Consider the following 27,889-nt stretch of genomic DNA (forward strand, 5'->3'; position numbering starts at 1 on the left):
TCTGAGCCCACCGATCTGTTTTTTTAATCTATTGCCCCTGCAACACAACACAGTTTTTTGTTTGTTTGTTTGTTTGTTTTTTTCTTGCGGTACGTGGGCCTCTCACTGTTGTGGCCTTTCTCGTTGCAGAGCACAGGCTCCGGACACGCAGGCTCAGTGGCCATGGCTCACGGGCCCAGCCACTCCACTGCATGTGGGATCTTCCCAGACCGGGGCACAAACCTGTGTCCCCTGCATTGGCAGGCGGACTCTCAACCACTGCGCCACCAGGGAAGCCCCTAGGAAGTGTTCTAATTTCATTCTTTTACATGTAGCTGTCCAGTTTTCCCAGCACCACTTATTGAAGAGGCTGTCTTTTCTCCATTGTGTATTCTTGCCTCCTTTATCAAAGATAAGGTGACCATATGTGTGTGGGTTTATCTCTGGGTTTTCTATCCTGTTCCATTGATCTATATTTCTGTTTTGTGCCAGTACCATATTGTCTTGATTACTGTGGCTTTGTAGTATAGTCTGAAGTCAGGGAGCCTGATTCCTCCAGCTCCGTTTTTCTTTCTCAAGATTGCTTTGGCTATTCGGGGTCTTTTGTGTTTCCATACAAATTGTAAAATTTTTTGTTCTAGTTCTGTGAAAAGTGCCTTTGGTAGTTGGACAGGGATTGCATTGAATCTGTAGATTGCTTTGGTAGTATAGTCATTTCCACAATGTTGATTCTTCCAATCCAAGAACATGGTATATCTCTCCACCTGTTGGTATCGTCTTTAGTTTCTTTCATCAGTGTCTTATAGTTTTCTGCATATGGGTCTTTTGTCTTCTTAGGTAGGTTTATTCCTATGTATTTTATTCTTTTTGTTCAATGGTAAATGGGAGCAGTAATAGCAAAATGAACACCCATGAGACCATTATCCTGTTTCAACAATTATCAATACGTGGCCAGTCTTGCTTTATTTACCCTCCCACTACCCAGATTATTTTGAACCAAACACTAGATATCAGATTCTTTCACATGTAAATATTCCAGTGTGTATCTCTAAAAGATAAAGACTCTGAAATAAATAAAACCCCAATACTGTGATTACATCTAAAATAAATTAACAATAATTTCTTAATGTCCTCAAACATGTCAGTATTTACATTTCCCTATCTTATACATTTAAAAAAATGGTTTGTTTGAATTGAGATCCAAATAAGGTCCATACATTGCAAAACCATTGAGTTTTTCTTGTATCATTATGAATTCATAGATTTAACCAAATTTTATGTGCTTCAATTAAATGTAGTTTTATCCTTATTGATATTCATATTGTCTCATCTTTGGTCAGTGAAAACGTTCAAATTGGCTTCTGAGTCCTGAGTCTCTGTGTTTGGCATGAGATTAGTGCTCTTTAATAGATTCTTTTCTTTCTAATATGACAACCCATTGCAGGCTTATGTTGAACAATTCCGGCCTAGAGAGCTCCCTTTGCCTTTCCATCATGTGAGAACACAGCGAAAAGGCAGCCATCTGTGAACCAGGAAGAGGGCCTCACCAGACAGTGAATCTGCCAGTGTCTTGATCTTAGACTTCCCAGCCTCCACAACTGTGAGAAATAAATTTCTGTCATTTATAAGCCACCCAGTTTATGGTATTTTGTTATAGCAGTCCAAACAGACCAAGACAACTATCCTCACATAAATCTTACACTCAAAGCAGGTAGTTTTCTTCATGTTTACAGGGCATTTATGCTTATTATCCTCTGCACTTTTTACTCACTTTATTATTATAACAGCCCTAGCTAACATTTGTTGGATGCACCAAGATCCCAGTAGACATCCCCCATTATCCTGGGTGCCTCTCTCTGTCACGTGGCAATGTGTGCTCAAAGAAGGAAGGTTAATTTTGCTAAGAGATCAAAACAAGACATAACTCAGGAGTACTGGGGTGCCACAGATAAGACCCTTCCCCCAACAAATGTATAACAATTGTGACACACTTGTGTCACAACAAGGTGACACAAGGTAAGTCACAAGAAATTTGTTAGTAATAATAAAGTGCCAAAATTTGCAAGTGACACATTTAAAAATTAGAGTAGATTAAGGTTATCTCTGTAATAACATCACTTTGATATAAGTACATTCCAATATGCTTTCTGGGAGAGGAAAGGGGGCTTTATAGATAGCTACCAGAGATTGACATTATTTTGTGAGTGTACCCATGGAAATGTGTCACAAATGTGAACATCAGTCTTCTCTATAGAGGTGGAGAACACTTGAACTAAAGCATGTCTTTAAGTGTACATTATTTGCCACCTAGCCTCCATTTCCCCTTCTTGTGGCAATAGCATCCTGATTTAAAATGGGGAACTCCACCCCAACACACTCTCATGGGATTAAGAGAGAAGCAACATTCTCCCCTAGTTCCAGTGGTACATGTAGGTCCCAAGGCTAGCCCATCAGAGCTTTGTATCCTTCTGGCTACAGTGACTAGGAAAAAAAATCTTTGGCTGTGGGAACTAGCAGAAGGAATTGAACCAAAGGCTCCTGAGCTGTCATAGAAACTGTACTGACAAAGAATCCCTAAGCCTAGCAGTCTATTGCCTTTCTAGGCTCCCAACTTGTACCATAGCTAAAGTTGAGTAGTCCATCTCCAGAAAAGGCATTTACCCCATGCCCACCTCTGGCATAGCCATGGAGAATAAGGACAAGCAAGACCATCTGTCTAGCAGGAAAAAACATGGGCCATGGTGGCAATAAGGAAGATTCCCACAGAGAACAAATTTGGAGGTTCCCAATTGGCTGGCCAAGAAACTCACTCCACCCCCAGGGAAGGAGTCTTCCGTATTCTTGTCTAGTTGGTATAATGTATGTTATGGACCAATGATAACTGTGTACTATTTTTCCATCCATTCTCCCCTTTCCAGAATTAGACTTTCACTGTAGTTATACTATTTCTTTTTCTCCATCATTTTTAAGATAGCTTAGATATAGATAACTTAAGTTTTAGGTTGCCAGGCCTCAAGGGGCCATATCCAAACTTGACGAGGAAGACAATATATATCAGCCAAAAATTCTGGTCTTGGAGCTGAACACAGTAACCAGATAAGGCCCTGGGTTGTCTCACTGGGGAGGGGGCTTTGGTAAGCACATTTTAGTGTAGGTATGAACATTTTTTAACAGCTATTCACCCCGTACTTCCTTTCCAACAGAATTCTAATCTTGTTTAGAGAAATGCTCTCCACAGGGCCATGGGCTAAAATGAAGTCAGACATGTAAGCTGGAACCAGATCATTCTTGTAGGTCGCTTAAGAATTTTGTATTATATTCTAAAGTCACTCAAATATAAGCTCCATGAGGTCGTGGATTTTTGTCACTGTCCCAGAACAGTCTAGCATGTTAAGTAAATGAAAGTATGATGGAAGGGCTTTGCACAGGGGTGTGATATGACCTGCTTGCTGTCCAGACAATAGACTATAGTGTGCCTACAGTAGAGGGAGTGTAGTGTGGAAGTAGGGAAGTTAGTAGTCCTACCACAGAATACAGGGGAGAAGTGATGGTGACTTAAACTGGAGGGTGTGGGTTGTGGTGGAGGTAAAGATGTGGCCATATTCATATTATATTTTGAAGACAGAGGGACGGAATTTTCTAATATGGATTGTAAGAGAAGAGGAAAAGACAGGAATAACAACAAAACAGTTGTTATTAAACACGGAGCAATGTTTAATTCAAAATCACATGGCTAGATAATAAAGCTTTAACTAGTTACTAGAACTTCTCTCTTTGGTTCTTTTTTTTATTTTAGTAAAAAATACATAACATAAAATTTACCATTTTAGCTATTTTTAAGTGTACAATTAAGTGGCATTAAGTACATTCACAATATTGTATAATTATTGCCACAGTCTATTTCCAGAACTTTTTAAAAAAAATACTTTATTTTTTAGAATAGTTCTAGGTTCACAGCAAAATTGAGCTGAAAGTACAAAGAGTTCCAATATACTCCTTGCCCCCAGATACTCATAACCTCCCTCATTTAGAAATTGTTCATCATTCCAAACAGAAAATTTGCACCCTTTAAGAAATAACTCCCCATTTTGCTCCCCCCCACCAGCCCCTGGTAATACCTCTAGTCTATTCTACTTTCTGTCTCTATGAATTAGTCTATTTTAAATGTCTCATGTAAGTGGAATCATTTGTCATTTTGTGTTTGGCTTATTTCACTTATGTTTGCACTGTTCTCCCATGTTGTAGTATGTATCAACACTTCATTCCTTTTTAAGGCTGAATAATATTCCATTGTGTGTATATACCACATTCTGGTAATCCATTCATCTGGTGATGAACACTTTGATTGTTTCTACCTTTTGGCTATTGTGAATTATGCTGCTAAGAACATTGGTGTACAAGTATCTGTCTGAGTCAATGTTTTCAATTCTTCTGGGTGTATTTCTAGGAGTGAAATTGCTAGATCAATATTGTAATATTATAGGGAATTCCCTGGCGGTCCAATGTTTAGGACTCCATGCTCTCCTGCCAAAGGCTGGGGTTCAATCCCTGGTTGGAGAATTGGATCCCACAAGCCCAGCAGCATGGTAAAAAAAAAAAAAAAAAAAAGTAATTCTATGTTTAACTTTTCAGGGAACCTTCAAAACCACAATAGTTGCACCACTTTATGTTCCCACCAGCAATGTGCCAGAGTTCCAATTTTTCCACATCCTTCCCACACTTGCTATTTTTTGCTTTTTTTGTAATAGCCACCATAATGGGTGTGAAGTGATACCTCATCGTGGTTTTGACTTGCATTTCTCTAAAGGCTAGTGATGAGCATAGTTTCACATGCCTACTGACTATTTGTCCATCTTTGGAGAAAAGTCTGTTCAAATCCTTTGCCCATTTTTGCATTGGGTTTTTTGAGTTGTAGCTCTTTATATATTCTGAATATTAGTTTTAAAATCACATATATGATTTGCAGATATTTTTTCTTATTTTGTGGGTTGTCTTTTGACTCTCTTGAGTCACTTTAAGTGTCTCACTTGAGACACTTTAATGCACAAAAGTTCTAAATTTTGATGAAGTCCAATTTATTTTGTTGTTGCTTGTACTTGTGGTGTCATGTCTAAGACAAGATCAGGAAGACCCTATGTTTTTTCCTAAGAGTTTTATAGTTTTAGCTGTTATATTTAGTTTTTTAAAACCATTTTGAATTAATTTTTATATATGGTGTGTGGTACCATTCCAACTTCATTCTTTTACATGTTGTCATCCAGTTGTCCCAGCACCATTTGTTGAAAAGACTATTCCTTTCCCTGTCAAATTGTCTTGGCACCCTTGTTGAAACTCAACTGAACACAAATAAAAGAGTTTATTTCTGTATTCTTAGTTCTATTCCATTGATCTATAAATCTATCTTTATGCCAGTAATACACGGTCTTGGTTACTACTGTTGGTTTGTAGTAAGTTTTGAGATTGGGAAGTATATTCTTTTTCAAGAACTTTATTCTTTCAACTCTATTCTTTTTCAAGATTGTTTTGGCTATTCTGGATCCCTTTAATGTTCATATGAATTTTAGGGTCAGCATGTCCATTTCTACAAAGAAGCCAGCTAGGATTTTTTTTTTATCCAATAGTATGCATTTTATGACAATAACAGGTACAGGTTGGGCACCCTAGGGCTCTCTTTATATCCTAAAGAAAATGAGCATTTACATTATTCATGGGCTGTACTGAATTTTAAAAAGATCAGTTGTACACTCACCCCTTAGACAGGATAAACTGTCCTGGGGTATAGAGCTTTAACACCTTCATTAAAGTTGTTTGCAAAAGGAACAGAGAACGAAACAAAACAAAACATTTTTCCTTGGGAGTGGAGAGTCATTTGCTGTTATAACCAGCAAATACCATTTATTAAGTCAAAAATGGAAGGGGGCGGGGCACAAACACTTTTTGAGCAAGCTGACCAACACACATTACAGTTTTAAAAATGAAGGTTATATCCTATATAAGTCCCAACATAGAGTGTCAAAATGACATCTATTTCTTTGATTGCTTTGTGATCATACCTCTTGGAGGTGTTACGGGTCTCGTGGCATCTGGCTTCTTTTTCTCTGCAGGCTTTAAAATCTGAAAAGAACACATTAGTGTTTCAACCACACTCATCATGGCACCTGCATCGTCAAACTCTCCACAATAATTGGGTGCAGAAAACAGAGTGACCAACTGTCTCTTTGTAAAAAATTCATATCCATCTTCAACCACCAAATGGGCTCTACATATAAGATCCAAATCATGCTTATTGAGAAATTTTGCAACCACTTCTGCACCAAATGTGAAGAACACTCCTCTGTCATTTTCACCCCAGCCTAAGACACATTTATTGGCATCAGACCACAAAAGATCACAAGGAAGACCTTGATCTGGTACATCAGTTGGTCGAATAATTCTCGGAATCTGTTCCATAGATTGAAGATCTGGTGATAAACCTCCATGACAGCATAATATTTTCTCATGCACCAAGGCTGCTATCCGTAAACAGTTAAAGCAGTCTGTGAAAGTTTTCCATAGTTTAATGTTATATTTTCTTTTACATTCATCATAAAATCCCTAAATTCTATTGATGCTGGCACATTCATGGTTTCCTCTAAGAAGAAAAAATTCTCGGAATATTTGATTTTGTAAGCCAGTAAGAGGCAGATAGTCTCCAATGATACTTTCCCCGGTCCACATAGTCCCCAAGAAACAGGTAATTGCTTTCTGGCGGGAAACCACCGTACTCAAAAAGTCGAAGCAACTCATAGTATTGCCCGTGGATATCACCACATATTTTGAGTGGTGCTTCAAGTTCTAGTAGGATAGGCTGATTGAGAAAGACTTCTCCAGACTTTAAGCACAGTCCTCTGATTTCATTCTCCTGTAGCTACATATTCTTACCAGGCTTGGACCCTCTCATTTTCAGCGGCCGTTGGATGATGCTGTCGATGTTGAGTTTATCTGTATCCACCATCGCCTTCCCGCCGCCGACCCTGCAGCAGCGGCGCAGCCGCCGGCTCCCCGCCCAGGATTCACACCTCCTTTCCCACACCACGAACACAGAGATGGTGGTGGCTGCCGTGGCAGAAGCCACGGCTGGATCCGCCCCCTGCGCAATCGCCCCGCTCCCTGCTTTATCCTTATTTCCCTAGAGGAACCACGAGAGCGAAGCCAGCTAGGATTTTGATAGGGATTGTTTTGAACCTATAGATCAATTTGGCGGAGTATAGACATCTTAATATTATCTTGTAGTCCATGAACATGCAATGTCTTTCCATTTTTTTAGGTCTTCTGAATTTCTTTCCAACAGTGTTTTGTAGTTTTCAGAGTATAAGTTTTGCACTTCTTTTTTTCTTTCTTTTTTGTAAATTGAGGTATAATTGACATACAACATTAGTTTCAGGTGTACAACGTAATGATTCAACATCTGTATGGATTGCAAAATTATCACCACAATAAATCTAGTTAACATCCATCACCATACACAGTTACAGAATTTTTTTTCTAGTGATGAAAACTTTTAAGATCTACTTTCTTAGCAACTTCCAAATATGCAATACAGTATTATTAACTATAGTTGTCATGCTGTACATTACATCCCCATGAGGCAGGAGACAGATGGGCTCCAGGTTAGACATTTACAACTGGCTGCCTATTTACCTTTCTTGGGGCGAGAAAAAGAGGAGCTTCAGGTCGGACACTTAAAACTAGCCTCCCGTTTGCATTTCCTGAGACAGGAGGTAGGTGGGCTCCAGGTTAGGTATTTACAATCAGCCTCCTGTTTGCCCTCCAAAATGGAAGTAACAACAGAAACAGGGTAAATAGCCAGGCTTTGTCTCTTGTGGACACCCTAAGATAACAGTCATGGCACTAACAAAGAGGGGCAAAACCTCGTTTGAGTAAAAGATCAAGAGTCTCAGCTTCCCCTCTCTCGTTGGGGCAAGGGAGACACTATACATGCGCAGAAAGGCTCCTTGGGGGGTCAAAAGTCCGGGGACAACGCCAGGCCATAATGAGTCTTGCTTCTCCCAGATGCCTTTTCATCGAGATCCATCTAGGCTGAGAGGTATGTGCGCACCTAGGGGGAGTGTCCTGAAACAAATTAGCCAGGGGGGACAAAAGCAAGATGATTGGCCAGAAGGAAGACAAAGACCCCGAAGAACTGCCCAATATAAATGACTTAATAGCCTCTTTACTGCGCTCCTTCTCAGGAAGGATGCCCACACCCTTTCTCTCCCGGTGTGTATCTCTGCCTTGCTTCTGCCTTAACTAAACCAACTGTTTCTCTGTGTGCTTTCCCACTTGTTGTGCTATGTCTCAAATAATAAACTTTGTACCTGTTTTTACAGTTTTTTTTTTACCTCCATGAGAAATGCATTTTTCGCGGGGGGCAAGAGCCAGAGAAAAATAGCTTCTAGCCTCTAGCCCTTGCTGGTCTGGTGGCTAGGATTCCCGGTTTTCATTCAGGCTACCCAGGTTCAATTCCTGGGCAGGGAATTAAGATCTCGCTTTGCACCGCCACTCACTGCTGCCTCTCTGAGATCACCCATGACTTACTTATTTTATAACTGAAGTTTGTTGCACTTCTTCAAATTTGTTCCTATTTTATTCTCTTTGACGCTATAGTAAATGGAATCGCCTTAATTTCATTTTCAGTTTGTTCTGCTACTGTACAGAGATCAAAATGATTTTTGTATAGTGATCTTGTACCCTGCAACTTTGCTGAGCTCATTTATTAGTTCTAATAATTTTTCAGTTAATTCCTTAGAATTTTCTGTTATCTACAAAAGCATAGCATCTTTGCTCTGTTAAATCCACATGTAGAGTCTCAGGTGTAAACAAAACCAACAGAGTGTCGCTCATTATGGCATTACACAAAGGGTTAAATGGTAACCCAGTGCAGTGGCCCTCCCACCAAGAGTGCTCCCTGAGGGGAATTCAGGATGGGAAAAATAGGATGAAACATTCTGTGCTTAACAGAGTTAAGATGCATACCTAAGGAAGAATTTCAATGTCCCCAGATTCTTGCATCTTCCATGTACAGAAAAGCACTAAAATAATTAACTTGAGATATCTGTTCTTTGTGATTTGCAGTAATCTTTTAACAAGATGTATGCTTGACTACATGTATTTTCCAGCCAAAAAAAAATCATATACATATTGGCTCCTCCCCCTATCTCTTTGGAGCAGTCCCCTCAGAGCTACTGAGAGGTTATTTCCCAGGCTATAGACCTCAGTAAGTTCCCTGAATAAAACTTCAGTAAGTTCCCTGAATAAAATTTAACTCACAACTTTTACCTATGTGTTTTTCTTTAAGTCGACACAGGAAAGCAGACCTTAGGCTATAAATGTCCAGAGATGGAGAATTAGATTCCTGAAGTCCATGGACAAACTTAGTTTGTAAGTATTATGAAGGCTGTCATTGACTCATAAAGGCTTTTCAAGGGCATTAGAGCCTGAAGGTTCAGCAAAAAGGATATGTACTGTAAAAAAAATTAAATTACCCAGGAGTATTATAATACCTGTGCCACTAAAAGTTAATGGGCTGGACTTCCCTGGTGGTGCAATGCTTAAGAATCCGCCTGCCAGTGCAGAGGACACGGGTTCAATCCCTGGTCCGGGAAGATCCCACGTGTCACAGAGCAACTAAGCCCGTACTCCACAACTACTGAGCCTGCGCTCTAGAGCCTGCAAGCCACAACTACTGAGCCCATGTGCCACAACTACTGAAGCCCGTGTGCCTAGAGCCCATGCTCCACAACAAGAGAAGCCACCACAATGAGAAGGCTGCACACCACAACTAGAAAAAGCCCACGCGCAGCAAGGAAGACCCAAAGCAGCCAAAACTAAATAAATAAAATAAAATTTAAAAAAGTTACTGGGCTGTCACTTGTAAGTTTTCATTTACTTCTCACAACATCTACGAAGGATAATGAGAAATAGAGTATATTGTGGTAGCTAAGAGCACTAGGACCTTGGATTCAGAAAGAGCAAGCAACCGGCCAAATCCAGAGCATGAGAGAGTCTACTGGACAAATGACCTGGCTTCTCCATGAAATCAATTACATGGGGAAAGAAAGTATGTGTGTCTGGGGGAGTGTAGGGTGAGGAGGTGACTGTCAAAGAATACAGTAGACTTAACGAAATGCGATGTGTAAAACTGTTTGGATACTAATTTGAGTAAACGAACAGTAAAAAAACACCTTAAACAATTGGAGAGGCTTTTAAATGGACTAAATATTAAATGATATTGAGAAATAATTATTTTGTTGGATGTGCTAATGCCATGGTGGTTATATTAAAAAATTTCTCACTCAGAGATGTATAATGAGGGATTACACATAATCCCTCATTATATGAGTAAAGTAATATCTGGGATTTGCTTTAAAATACTGAAAAAAAATGAGGAGGGATAGATGAAACAAGACTGGAAAATGCTGATAATTGTTAACACTGGATGATGGGTATGTGGCACTTCACTCTACTACTCTCTTTTGCCTTTCATATGTATGTTTAAAATATTCTATAACCAAGTTAAAAATAAAAGTAAATAATAAAATATATAAAAGGAGAGTGAAAAACAAAAAAGACCTGGTCTGCTTCCTGGCTCAGCCTCTTACTAGCTAGGTTACCTTGGGGAAGTTATTTGATATCTGTAAAATTGCAATAATAAGGATATGTAAAGCATTTAACACAGTATGGGCTGCATAGTTAAGCTCAATAAATGTTAGCTAATATTGTTATTATGAAAGAAATAAAAAATATGTAATAACAGATTTGATTTACAATAATTTTAAAACTTCTTTGTGTCAAAATATCAATCATTGGGCTTCCCTGGTGGCACAGTGGTTGAGAGTCCACCTGCCGGTGCAGGGGACACGGGTTTGTGCCCCGGTCCGGGAGGATCCCACATGCCACGGAGCAACTAGGCCCATGAGCCATGGCCGCTGAGCCTGTGCGTCCGGAGCCTGTGCTCCGCAACAGGAGAGGCCACAGCAGTGAGAGGCTCGCGTACCGCAAAAAAAAAAAAAATCAATCATTAATTACAGTATAATTTGTAACTGAGAACACTGGAAACAATATAGATGTTCATTTATTGGAGTTTAATTAAATAAATTATATACATTTTATAAGGGAATTTCGTGCATCTCTAAAAATAATATTTCTAAGTCAAGACCTATTAATTCTATCACTTAGCATCATTTTGGAGATATTACCTAATGCAAACAGATAAGAAAGAAATTAGAGGTAAAAATGAGAAAGAAAAAGGTAAAATTTACCTCTGTGGATGATATGCTTACATACTCAAAAAAAAAAAAATCAAAAAAATCAACTGAAAAATGTATAAACCAAAAGAGAATTCAAGGTAAGGTAGCTGAGTACAAAAACTAATATAATAGAAATCAATAGCTTTCAAATATACATCCAATTAGAAATTATATTGGAAAAGACCCCATTTAAACTGCAAAAATAATAAAAAATAAACTCCCTAGAAAAGAGGTTAGCAAGAAATGGGCAATATCTATAAGAAGCACACAAAAGAATACTTGACAAAATATAAAGGCACCTCTTATTCTTAGACAGGAAGGTTCAATAGTATAAAGAGGTCAATTTTCCCTAATTAAAGATATAAATTTAATGTCATCCAAATAAAAATACCAACAGAATTTTAGACAACTTGACAAGCTAATTCAATAGATCACATGGAAAAAATAAAAAGCAAGAATCTTCAGGAAAAAGTCTAAAAAAAGAGAGTAATAAGGGGAAGACTAACCTGACTAGATATTAAAACATTATAAATGTGTGATACTGGCCAAGGATAGATATACATATTGATGTACCAGAATAGAAAATCTAGAAATAAACCCAAATACATACAGGAATGAAATAAATTTGTTGCCCACATATCCATACAAAAGGAAGTTCTAAGGAATGATTTTTAGGCAGAAAGACACACACAAAAAAATAATAGAAATGTGTAAATTTGCCTAGTTGGAAGTCAGACATCTCTCAAGCTTGTCTTTGGTCTTTACCAAAGCTCAACAAAAACTACTTGCTGATTATTGAATGTGGTCTCTCATGCCTACACATTTCAGTATACTGTTCTTTGTGTCTGAATGCCATTTTACATCTCCCAATCTGCCAAACCCACACCCAAGCTTCAAAAAAGTTCAGGAGTCATTCTTCCATTAAGTATTCTTTCTTTGAGAAGAAATAGAGTATGTGCAGTGTCTCCTAAATGTTGATTTTCCAATTTCTTGCATCTCCATTTTGTTCTTCATCTGTTATTTGTTCTTTACACCACTGCCAAAGGAATATTGCTAAAATATAGATCTGATAGTGTCTTTCTCCTACTAAAAAATATTTGATGCCCACTAAATGCCTGAGTGTCTATAAAATAAAATATGAACTTCTAGGGACATGAGAGGCTTTCAAGGCCTTCCAGGACTCACCTCCAACCTACTTTCTGTCCTCAGCTCTACCATGTATATGTGTTTGCACCCTATATTTAGAGCCACTGCAGCCCTTACCATTCACACACGCAGCTCTCTCGGTGCCTTTATTCACCCAGAACCTTCAGCCTGATATGCCGCCCTCCCTCCCCTAACCCTACTCCTCACCCCCAACCCAAATCTCTCCAATCCCTCATCCACCCCAATCCCTAGTCTTCTCTGCTCACTGAGATTTTTCAGAGCTGTTTTCAATGAAACCACATCTAAAATCGATTAAGAATGACTCATTCCTGAGCTTCCATAATTCATATTTATTTTATTATGGTTGATATTATTAATAATATTGATATCAGTTGTTTATATGTCTGTCACTAGTCTATAACATTCATAGAAGTCAGGGCCATGTCTTACTAATTTGTTTCATCCTGGTAGCTTTATTTTTTTTTATCTTATTTTTTTTAACATATTTATTGGAGTATAACTGTTTTACAATGGTATGTTAGTTTCTGCTTTACAACAAAGTGAATCAGTTATACATATACATATGTTCCCATATCTCTTCCCTCTTGCATCTCCCTCCCTCCCATCCTCCCTATCCCACCCCTCTAGGTGGTCACAAAGCACAGAGCTGATCTCCCCCTGGTAGCTTTAAATACACTGCTTACCACACGGTAATAAATATTGACACACAAAAATAAATAATTTTTGCACAGCAAGAAATAAAGTAGCGCCTGACACATGATAAGCATTCAGTAAATGTGAACTCTTTCTAGTGGTTAATAACAGATGCTCAATAAACATTCTGTGAAAAATGGCAAAACCAGTTGTGCTGATTTATTATTAGCCAGCTAAGTTCTTTTAGAATTGATACTGCTTGGGAATCATTATAAAGAGTTTCAATTTCCACTTTTGGTGACAGCAAAATTTTAGGTTCCAGAACCTCAGAAATGGCCTTAAGATAGTTTTCAAGACCTAGGTTCATATGTCACTTAATCTGGTCCCCATACAGATAGAATTAAATATTGAAATTTTTTATATCCATTTAATCCCTGAAACTTAGTATAATTCTTTTTTTTTTACACTTTTCTGTTTTTAATAGATGAAAGATTTACAAAATCATAATTAGTCTCCTTCAGCAGCTAGTGTGGCCAAGACAAATCACATCAAAAGTACTTGTCAGGGCTTCCCTGGTGGCGCAGTGGTTGAGAATCCGCCTGCTAATGCAGGGGACACGGGTTCGTGCCCTGGTCCGGGAAGATCCCACATGCCGCAGAGCGGCTGGGCTCGTGAGCCATGGCCGCTGAGCCTGAGCGTCCAGAGTCTGTGCTCTGCAACGGGAGAGACCACAACAGTGAGAGGCCTGCGTACCACAAAAAAAAAAAAAAAAAAAGTACTTGTCAACTTACTTCCTGTAGACTAGAGGATAAACAAGTCTCTCTTTTTTTTAAACTTCTCTTTTTTTTAACTTTTCAAGATAAATAAAGTATACATTATTAGGACTTTTCACAGCCAAAAGTCAGTTTTTCACTTCCATTCCACGTGGAAATTTTTGCTGTAGCTTATTTGTTTTCACAGCTGTATGATATACTGTAGCGTATCTGTTTCACAATATATTCATCCATTTTTCTCTTGCTGGATATTTAGATTGTTCTAGGTTCTTTTCCTCTTTCAAATAATTCTGCAATGTATTCTTCTGTGTGCCTCCTTATGCACATGTGGGAAAGTCTCTAAAGATGGGTAAGTACTTCCTCATCTTTTTTTAAAAAATATATTTATTTATTTGTTTTTATGTATTTGTTTTGGCTGCTTTGGGTTTTCGTTGCAATGCCCTGGCTTTCTCTATGAGATCCAGCATCTTTTCCTGTATTCATTGGCTTTTTAGATTTCTTCTGTGGATTGCCTGTTTGTATCTTTTGCCTAATTTTCTATTGAGTTATTTGTTTTTATCTTATCAATCTGTAGTCTGTTTTTACATATACATTCTAGATACTAGTCTTCTGTTATTTATAGGCTATGTCTGTTCAGGTTCTCCAAGAAGCAGATACCAAGAGGGAATTAGAAGTGCAAGACAATTACTGGGGGTCAATGCTTCTGAAGGGTAATGGGAAAAGGAACAGGAGTGGTTGGGAAGAATCTTTAGACCCCAGTGCAGCTCTTGATACTGTCTCATTGCAGCTTCCCCTTTGTCTTTGGATGTGGGGTATCTTTTTTGGTGAGTTTCACTGTCTTCCTGTAGATGATTGTTCAGCAGTTCGTTGTGATTCCGGTGCTCTCGCAAGAGGGAGTGAGCACATGTCCTTCTACTCCGCCATCTTGAACCAGTCTCTTAGTACAATTCTTAATACTGAGTAAGCACTTTAAAAATGTTGGTTGTAGGGCTTCCCTGGTGGCACAGTGGTTGAGAGTCCACCTGCTGATGCAGGGGATGCAGGTTCGTGCCCCTGTCCGGGAAGATTCCACATGCCGCGGAGCAGCTTGGCCCTTGAGCCATGGCCACTGAGCCTGCACGTTGGGAGCCTGCGTTCCGCGACAGGAGAGGCCACAACACTGAGAGGCCGAAGTACCGTAAAAAAAAAAAAAAAAAAAAAAAAAGTTGGTTGTAAATGTCCATCAACAGATGAATGAATAAAGATGTGGCACATATATACAATGGAATATTACTCAGCCATAGAAAGAAATGAAATTGAGTTATTTGTAGTGAGGTGGATGGACCTAGAGTCTGTCAGAGTGAAGTCAGAAAGAGAAAAACAAATACCATATGCTAACACATATATGGAATCTAAAAAAAAAATGTTCATCTCACTGATGAACCTGCAGGGCAGGAATAAAAACATAGACATAGAGAATGGACTTGAGGACACAGTGAGAGAGGGTAAAGCTGGGGTAAAGTGAGAGTAGCATCGACATATATACACTACCAAATGTAAAATAGTTAGCTAGTGGGAAGCAGCAGCATAGCACAGGGAGATCAGCTCGGTGCTTTGCAATGACCTAGAGGGGTGGGATAGGGAGGGTGGGAGGGAGGCTCAAGAGGGAGGGGATATAGGGATATATGTATGCATATGGCTGATTCACTTTGTTGTAGAACAGAAACTAACACAGTATTGTGAAGCAATTATACTCCAATAAAGATCTATTACAAAAATAATAAAAATGTTGGTTGAAGGAATGAACAAATAAATGAATTAGGACAAATTGTTTACACAACAGAATCTCCAGACAAACTGTGAGCACATCACATATAAGGAATATGTTTTGTTCATCTTTTTGTCTCCAGCACCTAGCATGGTATCTGACACAAAATGAATGTTTACTAAATAGCTATTTATTAAATTAGAGATAAGTGATAAATACAGTTTACTTTATAAATGCAAAGAAGGAAAAACAAAACACATTTGTTGTATCATGTAACCTTGTACCAAAGATTTATGAATAGATTTATTAATGGGGTGGAATTTCTACCTTGAAGATATAGAAGTAAATGTGGAGACTGAGAAGTCCGGTCACCTTAGTCCTCGAGAGTGGTTAAAGCTAACTAGTCCCTGTGAATGAGAACCTAGCCTAGCTGAAGATCTCTAGCCTCTATTTACACAGCATTGGCCCCAGGACAACACAGTCAGGGCAGGCTGTGGTCACATCTCTTAGCCTAAGAATGCATACCTGTTAGGGAAATTTCCTATTTCTAATGAAAAAATAAAGACGTTGGGTGGAGAGAAGAAAAGTAGTAGGAGTGTCACTTAAAGCACAAACAAACATGGAAACCGAATAGGCAATCTCTGTATCATTACATCTTCTTCAAGAAAGGCACACCAATTCCCTTCCAAGGTATATCAGTATGTTGCACCATTGTGGAAGGAATGGAAGAGCAGGATGGGGTTGGCTGGCTGAAGTCACATCCTGGGGAAGCTGGCCAGGTTGGCAATGCCACATGCGTTGTTCTTATTCCGGGCCATGAGGATATAGCCTTTGTTTCCCCAGTTTTCTCCCCAGCTGTAGGACCAAGCAAGGAAAATACTTAGTACCCTCACTTTATTCAATAAAACATTTACTGAGTATAGTATCTGAGTATACGTACCAATGTTTTACAAAAATGAATAAGACAGTTTTTACCTTTAAACAGTGTAAAGTCAAGAAATGGAGGCATAGTGCTATAGGAGAAATTGCTTCTGACCAAGGGGATCAAAAAGGGCTTAACAAAAAAGGTGGCATTTGAGCTGAGCCCAAAGGCAGATAGAATTTGGACCTGTGGAAATGGAAGCCAGCAGGGGAGTGTGAAATGAGTAATAGGGGCAGGAAAGCATGGGACATGTGTTAGGATCATGTAGCTAAAAAACAGGATGCTTGACAGGATGTAGTGGGAGATCAGGTTGAGTGATCTTTACTGCCAGGCTAAAGAGTTTGACTCTCTGGCCCATGATAGAGGAGACAATTAAGTTTTCTGACTGGGAGAGTAAAATCATTCAACTTGTGTTTTATGAAGAGTAATCTTGAAAATGTGAGTCTAGAGCATAAGAAAGAGGCAAGAGAGGCTGAAGCTGGTGATCTTGGTTTCATAGAAGAAATGAATGAAGCTATGAGAATTGATGAGATTGCTAAGGAGACAAGTGGAGAGACTGGAAGATTAGACACAGGTAGACAAAGACAGAGACAGGGACAGACAGAGAGAGGGAAGATTGGTCTATACATCTTCCTAAATTGTTTTCATGAGTTTTCTGTCCTTTTTCCCCAACCAGAAAATTCACCAGTTACCCGGTACATTTTACTTAAGACCTTTACCCTACCACTGTTCCCTTCTCCAGGGGTCCCCAATGATCCTGATCCTGCCTAGGTGTGTCCTTTATTCTTCCCAGCTCTCTTGGCACTTGATCAAAAAAGGACAGGGTAAGTGCTTGGGCTGGGAGTCAAGAAAGGGAGAACACAAGACAGAAGCTGTGGAAGAAGGAACATCCTCTTAGAAAGGTGTTCAGGTTCACACTTAATTGGGACTGTGATATAAAAAGTTGCTTCAGGTTTGAAGCAACTCCCAGCCTTACATTCTATCCTGCCAGCGCTCCAGGCAGTAAACCCAACTTGGTTATACTAGTGCATTGGCCTGTGCACTCCCCAGAGTCTAGGACCCCTGCTCTTTGGAGGGCACCAAGGACAGAAAATTTAATCAGTGCTACTGCTAGGCTGGTGTTGACCAATGAGGAAAGAAAAATAATAACTACCCTAAATCTGCCCCCCTACAAAGTAACAAAGGGCTAAAGAGAAATGGGGAGCCAACTACTAACAATATGTAGTTTTATTTGTTCCCAATAATAGAGAGGGAAACACTAATTTTTGTTGTTGTTGCTCATATCTACATTCTGAAAAGCATTTCTCTTCACAGACTTCAAAATCTTTGGCCAGTTCTTATATATGTCTATCCTAAGTGTATCTGGAAGGGCAAAAAGCTGCACAAGAGGATACTAAACTTTTACTTTGTTTATACTGTACCCTAGTGCTTATAGACAGACTGATGATGGAAACCTCCCTAAACAATCAATCACATTAGAGAGAAAAGAAAGAAAAAAATATAATTCCAAAGCTCCTGATGGTTCTTGGTGCTACTTTATGTTCTCATTTAGCTAGGTCTGTCTTTCTTAGGGGGACTATGAGATCACTGAAGACAGACATCTGCTCATGTGTTTGTGTATGTGACTAAGCACCTTGAACATACAGCAGCTGCCCAACACATACCTTTAGTACTCTTGTCTGGTCATTAAATGTTAGAATTAATAGCCTCTGATTGGGAAGGTAGAGTTGAAACATCTGAGAAAACTTCCTCTTGATTTAAGAGAAAGAAAGGAATATTGGGAAGTTGGAGTTGAGGGTGAGTGTTAAGAGGATGACATGTAGTGCTCCCATCATTACCTGTTTTTAATTATCCAGTGCTTGTTTCCCTTCTGGATCCCGTATCCCACTGCCAAAACTGCATGGTTCAGATTATCGCTATTGCAGTTTTCATCGTAATACACACCTAGGAAACAAACTATCAAGGTGAAGCTTTCTGCAATCCAAGGGTCACCCTGTCGGGGCTCCCACTCTAGGAGACCCTCTGTAGAATCCCATCCCAGTCAGGAGGGCTTACGACAGAGATGCTCTGTGCTGTGGCAGCTGTTTCTCCCTGGCAGACTCAGTCTTTATGGACAAGTACTGAAAATGCTCAGTACCATTCGAGAAGCTGCCCAGCCCATTGTCATAAGAGAAGGTTGATTGTGCTCCATAGGAACAGTGCCTTACCTTTTCTGTAAAACTGGAAGGAGGTCAGGCTTGCATCAATGGCCACAGAGATGGGTCCCACTCGGGCCACTGCCCTCTTCAGGGCTTTTTCATTTCCCTCAGGGATCTCTCTGTACCCTCTGCACTTAGCTGCCTTGCCTGTTGGGTTGTACATACAACTTTCATCCTGGAAAAAACAGGTTGAAATAGTACTAGGACTAAGCAACAGGCAGTGAATCAGTGAGTGAGGAATTCTACCAATGTTTTGGGTGATGTCAGTGCACTAACAGGGGCAGAAGACTAGAGTCTTAGAAAGGGTCTGTTCTCTCCTCACCATTTTAGAAACTATAAAAAAGAATATGAAAAGTGGATACCTTGTACCGTACACAAAAATCAGCTCCAGGTGGTTTTAAAACATAAATGTGAAAGGAAACACTGTAAAACTTAAAAAAGAGAATATTTTTTATTTCTACCTCAGGGTAGAGAAAGATTTCTGAAATAAGATTTTTTTAAAAGCACAAATCATCTTCCGGCAATGTAGTATGTGTGATCCTCAGTAGGCAGGGAGGCAGCAGCTGCTGTGTGGGGAGGAGGCCAAGGCCAAGACCCAGCTAGAGGGAGGACCTTGGCCCCATGCACATATAACAGGCAAAGAGTTCTGGCTGGACCCTTGTGCTCTCATGAGATAAAAGCACATAACATGACACTGAAACAAATTAATAAAGAACTTAGCAATTTAGCCTGTGAATTTCCAATGTTATGTTTTGCAGGTCTAGTTAACGATGATATGTTTCATTGTCAAGCCACAATTACGGAATCTAATGGGAACCCACATAAAGGCGGTGTATTCTTTTTGGCAGTTCATTTCCCTACAGACTACCCCTTCAAAACCCTGAAGTTGCATCTACAAGAATACATTTTCTAAATATTAACAATAATGGCAGCAGTTGACATGATATTCTAAGATTACAGTAGTCTCCTGTCTTAATAATTTCTCAAGATTCCTTTGTTATCTACCATATGATCCAAACCCTTGATGCCTCCTAGTACCAAAAATTGCACAGATCTACAAGTAAAATAAAATATCTAGGGAATGGATTTGGAAGGATACCACGTGATGATACTTTAAAGTAAAAATAACCTGTATTATGGCTGGAATGAATTTAAATTACTGTATTATCTGGCTGCTGCCCTATCAGATTTCTTTTTTTAAATTTTTTCTTTACCTCCTTCCATTCATTTACACGTTCATATAAGAAGTTCTTTCAATTTTGGACAATAACTGCTTTTAAAAACTGTAAAGTAGAAAAGAGAGCAGTTGTCCAAGATTCAGAATGTTAAAAATGGAACACATGTCTTATATGGCTAATTCTTCATTTTAATTGATTATGAGACCAAAATCATTGCACATTTCTCTAAAATGCTGACGAGATCATTTGAGGGGGTAGGAGAACAGAGATTATAAGTCAATTGCTCCTTCTATTCCAAGATAGGGTTTCAAATGTTATGTAATTTTCCTTTAAATTATTCAGAGTTTCTGAGTTATTAGTTAAACTGTCTCTCAACAAACTGGTTAATATAGTACTGAATAAATGATGCAAGCTGTCAATGGATAAGTGATCAACTACTAGCTCTAATAATATTTAAGTTATGTTTTTAATATAGACAACCCTTTAAATTGGTTGCCTGGATTAATCAATATGAAAAAAGCTATAAACATGAATCTGTTTTTTTGTATACACTGTTAGGATTTGTTTAATTTTTTTTTTTTTTTTTTTTTTTTTGCGGTACGCGGGCCTCTCACTGTTGTGGCCTCTCCCGTTGCGGAGCACAGACTCCGGACACGCAGGCTCAGCGGCCATGGCTCACGGGCCCAGCCGCCCCGCTGCACGCGGGATCCTCCTGGACCAGGGCACGAGCCCGTGTCCCCTGCATTGGCAGGCGGACACTCAACCACTGTGCCACCAGGGAAGCCCTGTTTAATTTTTTTGATGTCAAGTGACAACAAAAAGTTGTCAGAAGAATATTTGACAGTTTAAAAAAGAATATTTTGCCACGCCCAGGTTATCTCACTGACTGGCCTGATGTACTCAGAATTCAAAAGCTAACCTTTTAGGACAGCTGCAATGTGCTGCACCTTATGGCAGCAGCCCCAGGGTCAGATATGGACTGGGGACCCAGCAGTTCTGAGAACTGTACAGAGTGAAGAAAAAGCTTTCCACACACAACCTCCAACTTCTCTGACTTATTTACCTAAGAGCTAAAAAAACCATAACATGGAATACTAATGGCATGACATTTATGAAATGCAGTAGTTTTGATATGGCCAATGTCACAATGATGTGCTGAAGTGACATTACTATGTAGGTTGCTGAGTATCCAGTAAAATGGATCTGTTCAGTCATTTACATTAATGAGCATTTTTGTTGCAGGAGATACCATTTCAGATGACTAAACACGAATAAATAAAACTCATTGTTACTGGATTTTTTAAAGGCACAAATTGCAAAGGAAAAAAATAATTTTTCTACACTAAAATTAAGAAATTTTCTGGATTGAAAGACATCATAAAGAAAATGAAAAGAAAAATAGACTCACAACACACATAGTATTAATATCCAAATATCTTTTTTAAATTCCTAAAAATCAGTAAAAAAGAGAACACAACCTAAAGATGGGAAAAGATATAAACAGTCAATTCACTGAAGAAGAAATACAAATGGCCAGATAAGTATACAAATGAAGAGATGAATCAATAGGATTTCTTATACTGTGCAGGTGGGAAATACAAATTTTTCCAAACACTTTGGTAAACAATTTGACATTATCTAGTAAAGAGGAAGATGCACATACCCCGAGACTCAGACAATTCTGTTCCTAGATATTATATTCTAGTAAAGAAATTCCTGTACATGTGCATAGAAGACATGCCTGGGAATGTTTGCAGCAGATAAACAGATCTATCTATAAATAGATAGATCTTGGCTCTGCTACATAACTAGAGGTGTGAGTTTGAATATGCTATTTTATCTTCTTAAGTGTCAATGTCCTCACCTATAAAGTGAGGATAAGGGTACCTTACAGGGCTTTTATGAGGATTAAATGAGAATATGCACTAATTACATGGCTTAGCACATGGTAGCCATCATTTGTATTACTCAGACTTGTTATCCCTGCTTCAAAGGCTCTTATTGCAAAGGCCCCATATTATATTATCTATCAACCCCATGTATATAAAAAGCCCTCAGATCTTCTTCCTTTTAGATAAGAAAGATCTTCCTATTACTAAAGGACCTTATAGGAGGAAGTGAGTTGATCTCTAAAACTGCAATAAATATGAAGCAACTTGCTTTTTCTCTCATTTTATACATGTTGACATGTTAACTTACATAATTTGCTTAAATGTTCCCCAAACCCACACTGAGATCATACAAAATAAGGCCAAGTGATTCATGAAATTAGCATGGTGGGCTTGGAGATTTGTGATGGGAGTGGAGGAGTTGAGCAGAGAGTTATAGAGACCAACTCAGAGATCTATGGGATAACCTGTCCTCTGTTTTTTCTTCAAGGCAGAGAGGCAGATAGGAACCATGGTAGCCTAAGCTCCCCAAATTCTCCCAGACTGTGGGAATCTTCTTGGCCTTCTGTGGGAAATTATCTCATCAAGAAGGCTGGATAGGGTAACAGAAAACAAGATTTCTGGACTTGTTTCCAGTATAAAATGTCATGCTGGGGAAGGAGGAGCCATTACAGAGCTGTATGACTGCATGGGACAGTCTCACCTGTCCAACATATGGGTAGGCATCTTCAGAGTCAATGCCCCGGTTCTCCTGCACATACTGGAAGGCATTGGTCATGTAGCCCCCTCCGCAGCCATCATTCTCAGACACACAATCCACCAGGTTCTGTGGACTCAGATTTAAGAGTTTGCCAGTTTTCTTCTTGAGTTGGCCCTCCAGGGCACCCACAGAGCTAAAAGCCCAACAGGAACCACACTGACCCTGAAAGGCATAACAGAGAAACTATCAGTCATTGCTGTTCACACTTTGTTTCTTCCTTCTACCTGCCTGATGATATTCCATATGTTTTATAAATTCCAGCACCTGTCCCCTTTGCTGTGAAGTCTTCTATTTCCCTTCATTTAACCTTTGTTGCAGTGTTCTATTGCTATTGTTGCTATTGATAACTGTTGTTACTATTGTTAACATTAGCTGTAGTAAAGCAGAGTACAGCTCTTCCTCCAATGAATCCATCATAAATTGAAAATATATAAGTCGAAAATGCACTTAACACCCCTAACCTACTGAACATCAAAACTTAGCCTAGCCTACCTTAAATGTGCTCAGTACACTTACGTTAGCCTTCAGTTGGGTAAAATCATCTAACACAAAGCCTATTTTATAATAAAGTGTTGCATATCTCATGTAATTTATTGAATACTGTACTGAAAGTGAAAAACAGAATGGTTGTAAGTGTATTGGTTGTTTACCCTCATGATCATGTGGCTGACTGGGAGCAGCGGCTCTTTACCACAGGCCAACATCAAGAAAAGGTTTCATACCACATATCGCTAGCCTGGGAAAAGATCAAAATTCAAAATTTGAAGTACAGTTTCTATGGAATGCCTATCACTTTCACACCATCATGAAGTCAAAAAATCATAAGGTGAACCATCAGAAGTTGGGGACCATCTGTACTGGTTTTGCAACACACTAGATGTGTAACCTTGGGTAAATTACTAAACCTCTCTGTACCTCACTTTCTTTATGTGTAAATTGTGGATAATAACAATATACTTAATGGAATTATAAAAATTTAAAAAGTTAATTCATGTAAAGGATGAATTATTATGTGTAATAATAATAATCTCTCAAAAAGTACTATTATTATTAGTGTTTGTTCAGCTAGATTTGATACATTTTTCTTTCTTTCCTGTTCTATTTTTTAAGATTGGGGATTTCTTGAGGACACAGGTTATGTCTTAGTCATCTTGAAACTCTATTGCCTAGCACTATATCTGGTAGGTTCTGAAAAAAATGTGTTTGTTGAATGAATGTTATATCAAGTGTTCATCTGGTGGATAAAATCAGCCTTGTTAAGGTTGTGGGAAAACTTACATTCTCATGCTAGTAAGAATGTTAAGATTGTACAAACTTTTTTGGAAAGGATTCTGTGACCTACTGATTCCAATTTGGGGATTTGTTTTGCATAAATATTTGTATATATTCACAAAAATATATGCACACAGGTGCTTACAGCAACACTTTGTAGAAAAGAAAAAACAGAAATAACCTAAATCTACAAAAACAGATGATGAGTTAAATAACAGAATAGACTTTATTCTCTTAGCAGGGGGAGAGGTAACTTAATTCTTTGCCCTCTTTTCCTGATGCCCTCCTACCTTAAGAACAAAGAAGCAGAAGAAGAGAGAGGTCATGCCAGTTTCCATACCCACACCCAAGAGGAAGGAGGGTACCTGGTTTTTGACAGGAGTAACATATCCCTTCTTCCGATAATCAACAGAGTCTGGGCTGCCTTCCCAGTCTGGGATATAGAGGGTGTCATTACTGCGGGAATGAGAGGGGGGTATTTTGAGTCCAGTCATCTTCTGAACCACTTCTTCACTGGTCTGGGACAAAGAAGAAAGAGGCCAGGCATAAGCAGGGAACCAAGACAAACAGGGCAGGTAGACCAGGAGCTAAGGATCAACTCACCATATCCCCCAAGTGGTTCATGGCCAGTTCATATGTATGGACACCAAGAGAGGCCTCAAGATTATGGATGGAAATATGCTTCAGGTTTTTTTCCCAAATTAAACGCCGAGAGATTTCATCCACCTAAACAGAGAATAGTCAGTATTGGCCTAGACTGTGTCCTGTGTACAGTTATCTACATAATACTGTGAAGGTTTCTAGAAGAGATTAAATTTACAATCATAGAGGGTTTACAATCTAGTTGGGGAACTGACCATGGGATTATTAAGAGCATGCAAAAGAAATATATAAAACAAATAATAGAACGCAAAGCTCTGGAGAGACATATAGGAAAAAAATTGCTTACGGATTAATAGCATTAATCTGAGGCTTCGCAAAAGAAAAATGTAAGACAGTTATGAAGAAAAGGAAGGATAGGACTTGATGGAGGGTGAATTGAGGAGTAGTAATGGAAAGTATATGTTAACAGTTAGGGACCAGGGGCAGGTTTGCTTGGTTGTAGTGGTTAAAGTATTGGGGTTGAAGAAGGGAGTCTGGAAGCTACGATTAGATGTCTCAGGTTCCAGCCCTTCCACCATGTTCCCCTCCAGGTTCCCAGGCACCTTGCTGTTATACTGCTTTCTGTAAGTCTTCTTCCATAGCTCCCACTGGGTGTTCAGCATCTCCTCGGGGTACAGAGCAAGGCTCACCACAGGCAGCAGTAGTAGAACCTTGAGCCCCCACATCCTGGAGAAGGGGATAATTAGGGGGCACTCTTCTATTTGCCCAAAGGTTCCTAACCTGGCTTGGGATGAGGAAATAGCTGGAACCATATTCTCAGACAGGTGGTTCTTAACCTTTGGGACTCATAGACTCCCATGACAAGCTAATAAAAATCTTCAACCCACTATAGTCCCTCTTACCAGAAAAATGAATGCACACACAATAATTCTGGGGAGTTCATGAACCCGAAGTTAAGAACGCCTTCCTCTGCACCATGAGGCAGAGGAAAACTAGGCTTTACAAGGTAGACAGAGATTGAGGATGACTTCCATATGATAAAAACAGTGATAGTCAGGAGGGTTCTGGGTTTGGGTGGGATACTGATACATCTGGTTACAAGTATTTTGACCTAAGGAGATTCAACACACACACACACACACACACACACACACACACACACACACACACACACAGATATACTTGCACAGATAACCAGAAATGGGGTAGAAAATGGACAATCAGGATGGGACAACACCTGTCTGCTCCAGTGTCCCCAGAAGACTTGGAGGAGACAGACAAGGTAAGTGCAGGGTGGGATGAGTGGGGCTGGATAATACACAAAGGAGAGATTTTCAGCAAAGTTTTGCTTCCTGATCATTTCTTCAAGGCATTCTTTTGTTCCTTGCCTAAATTCTGATACTTCTGATCTTGCCAGGAGAGGACAAGGGAAAAGTTGACAGCATTTCCTATTCTGTATGAGATGTTTAATGTCTCCTGTCTTATGCATTTCTTCCTCCTTTCTCTTCCTGTTCCTTCCTCAGGCAGGAAACTGTCCTAATCTCAACCAGCTGCTGTGGGCAAGAAAGTTTTTCTTTCTTTTTCTGACCAAAAAGCCCACAAAACCTCTGTGACTGCCTCACAGGACAAAAAGCCTCAGAACCAAAGTTTGTTAGAAGAATGTAAGACAGAAAAGCAATGTTCTGTGATTATTAGATACACAGCTTTTCAGAAGTTTACTCTAGTTTCATTCACTTCTCACAGTGTCTTATTTCATGTCCTCCATTTTAAGAGCAAGCTAGTCTGCACCAAGTCACACAGCTTGCATAAATTTTGAATTTATAGTCCATTTTTGTGTAATCTTTGCAAACTGGCAAAATGTCCAGGAGGACGTTTAATATCTGGAGTGTTAAGGGCTTTGGGATGTCTCAAACAGTAGGAAGACCTTACTGAGCTACCATCTCCCTGCACCACTCCTCCTCCCTGCTAGTAAGTTAACTCTTTTGGTACCTGCCCACCCACCCCCGCACTCCCTCCCCCGAGAAAAAACCTTGAGAGGTCACTCCTTGAGGGATGGGTAAAGGATGCCCTATATTCTTTGCTTTCACTAATAACCATGTATACATACACACAAACCATAAAAGGAGTCCTAAAGATTTCCAGGCAGATTTTACTTAGCCAGGAAATAACCTAAGAAGGGCATCACTGTTTTCATCTGCAAAGCCTATCAAGTTCATTTTGATCCCCAAGTCACTACATTCCTAATATTCCTAAAAATGGAGAACTGAAAGGAATGAGAAGCTAAAAGATCTAAGAAGCTGAAAATGTTACCTGCTGATGGGGATCTGTTCTCTGGGCTCGTCTCAGCAGAGAAGTGTGGATAATGTGTGCGGATGACTAGGGGTGCTGGATTTATTCCACCAGGATTGCGGAAGTCAACTCTAGCTGTTGGCTGGAAAATTTGGATGGGGAGGGCAGTGGAGATAGAAATGCTGAGAGGGGAATTAGGGAGGAGGGAAGGAGGCAGCAGATTTGCATCGTTTCTGCGTGCGCATGTGGAGCATGTGTGCCAGGGCAGAGTTGTTAGGTATTCAGTTTCACGTGGCTGCCTGCCTTTCAGAGCAGACAAAAAAAGACCTCAATACATACTATCCAAGTTGCGGCTTACCTTCTCTTTCGTGGACAAAATATTATTTATTACACGGGGGGATTACAACTTTCCCAGCCCCTTTCCTGTTATTATTCATCTCTCCAGCTTTGAAAGCTCAGTTTTCCGATGTCTGACCCTCACATGAGGGATGAGGAAATGAACATAAAAGGCTAGAAAAAAGTATGTAAGGGAAGTCACAGGCTCCAAAATCATTTGTATTTTATAAACTTGACTAAAAGTTGTCATTGCTTCCAGGCAGGGGAATATCTTTCCCAGACTAACATGGTTTTGCTGAGGAAGAATATGCCCAAAAAGTCCAGATGAAACCAGTTCTAAAAGTAACCAGAAACAGTATTCCTGGTTATTTATGACAGCACTTGAATCAATGCCATAAGCACTGACAAATTCACATGTGACTTCTTTGTTGCTAAACTCTCAGATGGTGGGATGCCTGATGAATATTATCTGTCTTAATTTTTTAAATCCCCGATCCAGGTCCAGTCATATGAGCTTCACCAAATGCTTCCCTCAACATCCAGGCATGTGACAGATCATAAGAATCTAGTTCAGTCCCTAAACCACAACCCCAAACATTTTCTTCCATAAACAGATGTGTGGGAAGAGGAAAAGGGGTCCTGGGAACAAAAAGGGTAACACATGGGATCTAGAGTCAGTTTCTAGCTGGATTACACACATAGACCCTCAAGAACACAGGATTATGCTTATGGGTTTTTTAAATTTCCTAATGAAACATTGTCCTAGAGGGAAATTAGGTCTAGACCTGAATAGTTTAAATTTCCCCATCCCTAATTCCTTTAAATCCAGAAGTGCCCTATTGGTCTCAAGTCCCA

At 39.4% G+C, this 27,889-nt stretch overlaps 1 protein-coding gene and 1 pseudogene across 3 annotated transcripts; both read right to left on the bottom strand.

Moving 5' to 3' along the window:
• Positions 1-5,901: 5,901 nt before the first annotated feature.
• On the bottom strand, positions 5,902-6,973 carry LOC131766529 (serine/threonine-protein phosphatase PP1-gamma catalytic subunit-like; annotated as a pseudogene).
• A 5,780-nt stretch (positions 6,974-12,753) lies between these two features.
• CTSK (cathepsin K) lies at positions 12,754-26,945 on the bottom strand. 3 transcript variants are annotated; one of them, XM_059080832.2, is made up of 8 exons: positions 26,720-26,945; positions 25,012-25,135; positions 24,410-24,532; positions 24,172-24,324; positions 22,478-22,696; positions 18,717-18,882; positions 18,348-18,453; positions 12,754-16,442 (listed from the first exon to the last, which is right to left on the bottom strand). In XM_059080832.2, the coding sequence occupies exons 2-8, from the start codon at positions 25,132-25,134 to the stop codon at positions 16,343-16,345; spliced, it is 990 nt and encodes a 329-aa protein (XP_058936815.1). In that variant the 5' UTR covers position 25,135; positions 26,720-26,945; the 3' UTR covers positions 12,754-16,342. The 3 variants fall into 3 exon arrangements, with proteins under 3 accessions (XP_058936815.1, XP_066892052.1, XP_058936805.1); XM_067035951.1 differs by having other exon boundaries at positions 12,754-14,969; positions 26,720-26,806; XM_059080822.2 differs by lacking the exon at positions 26,720-26,945 and having other exon boundaries at positions 25,012-25,279.
• Positions 26,946-27,889: the final 944 nt, after the last annotated feature.

Source organism: Kogia breviceps, chromosome 1 (genome assembly GCF_026419965.1).
Source record: "Kogia breviceps isolate mKogBre1 chromosome 1, mKogBre1 haplotype 1, whole genome shotgun sequence".
In the NCBI taxonomy this organism is placed as follows: domain Eukaryota; kingdom Metazoa; phylum Chordata; class Mammalia; order Artiodactyla; family Physeteridae; genus Kogia; species Kogia breviceps.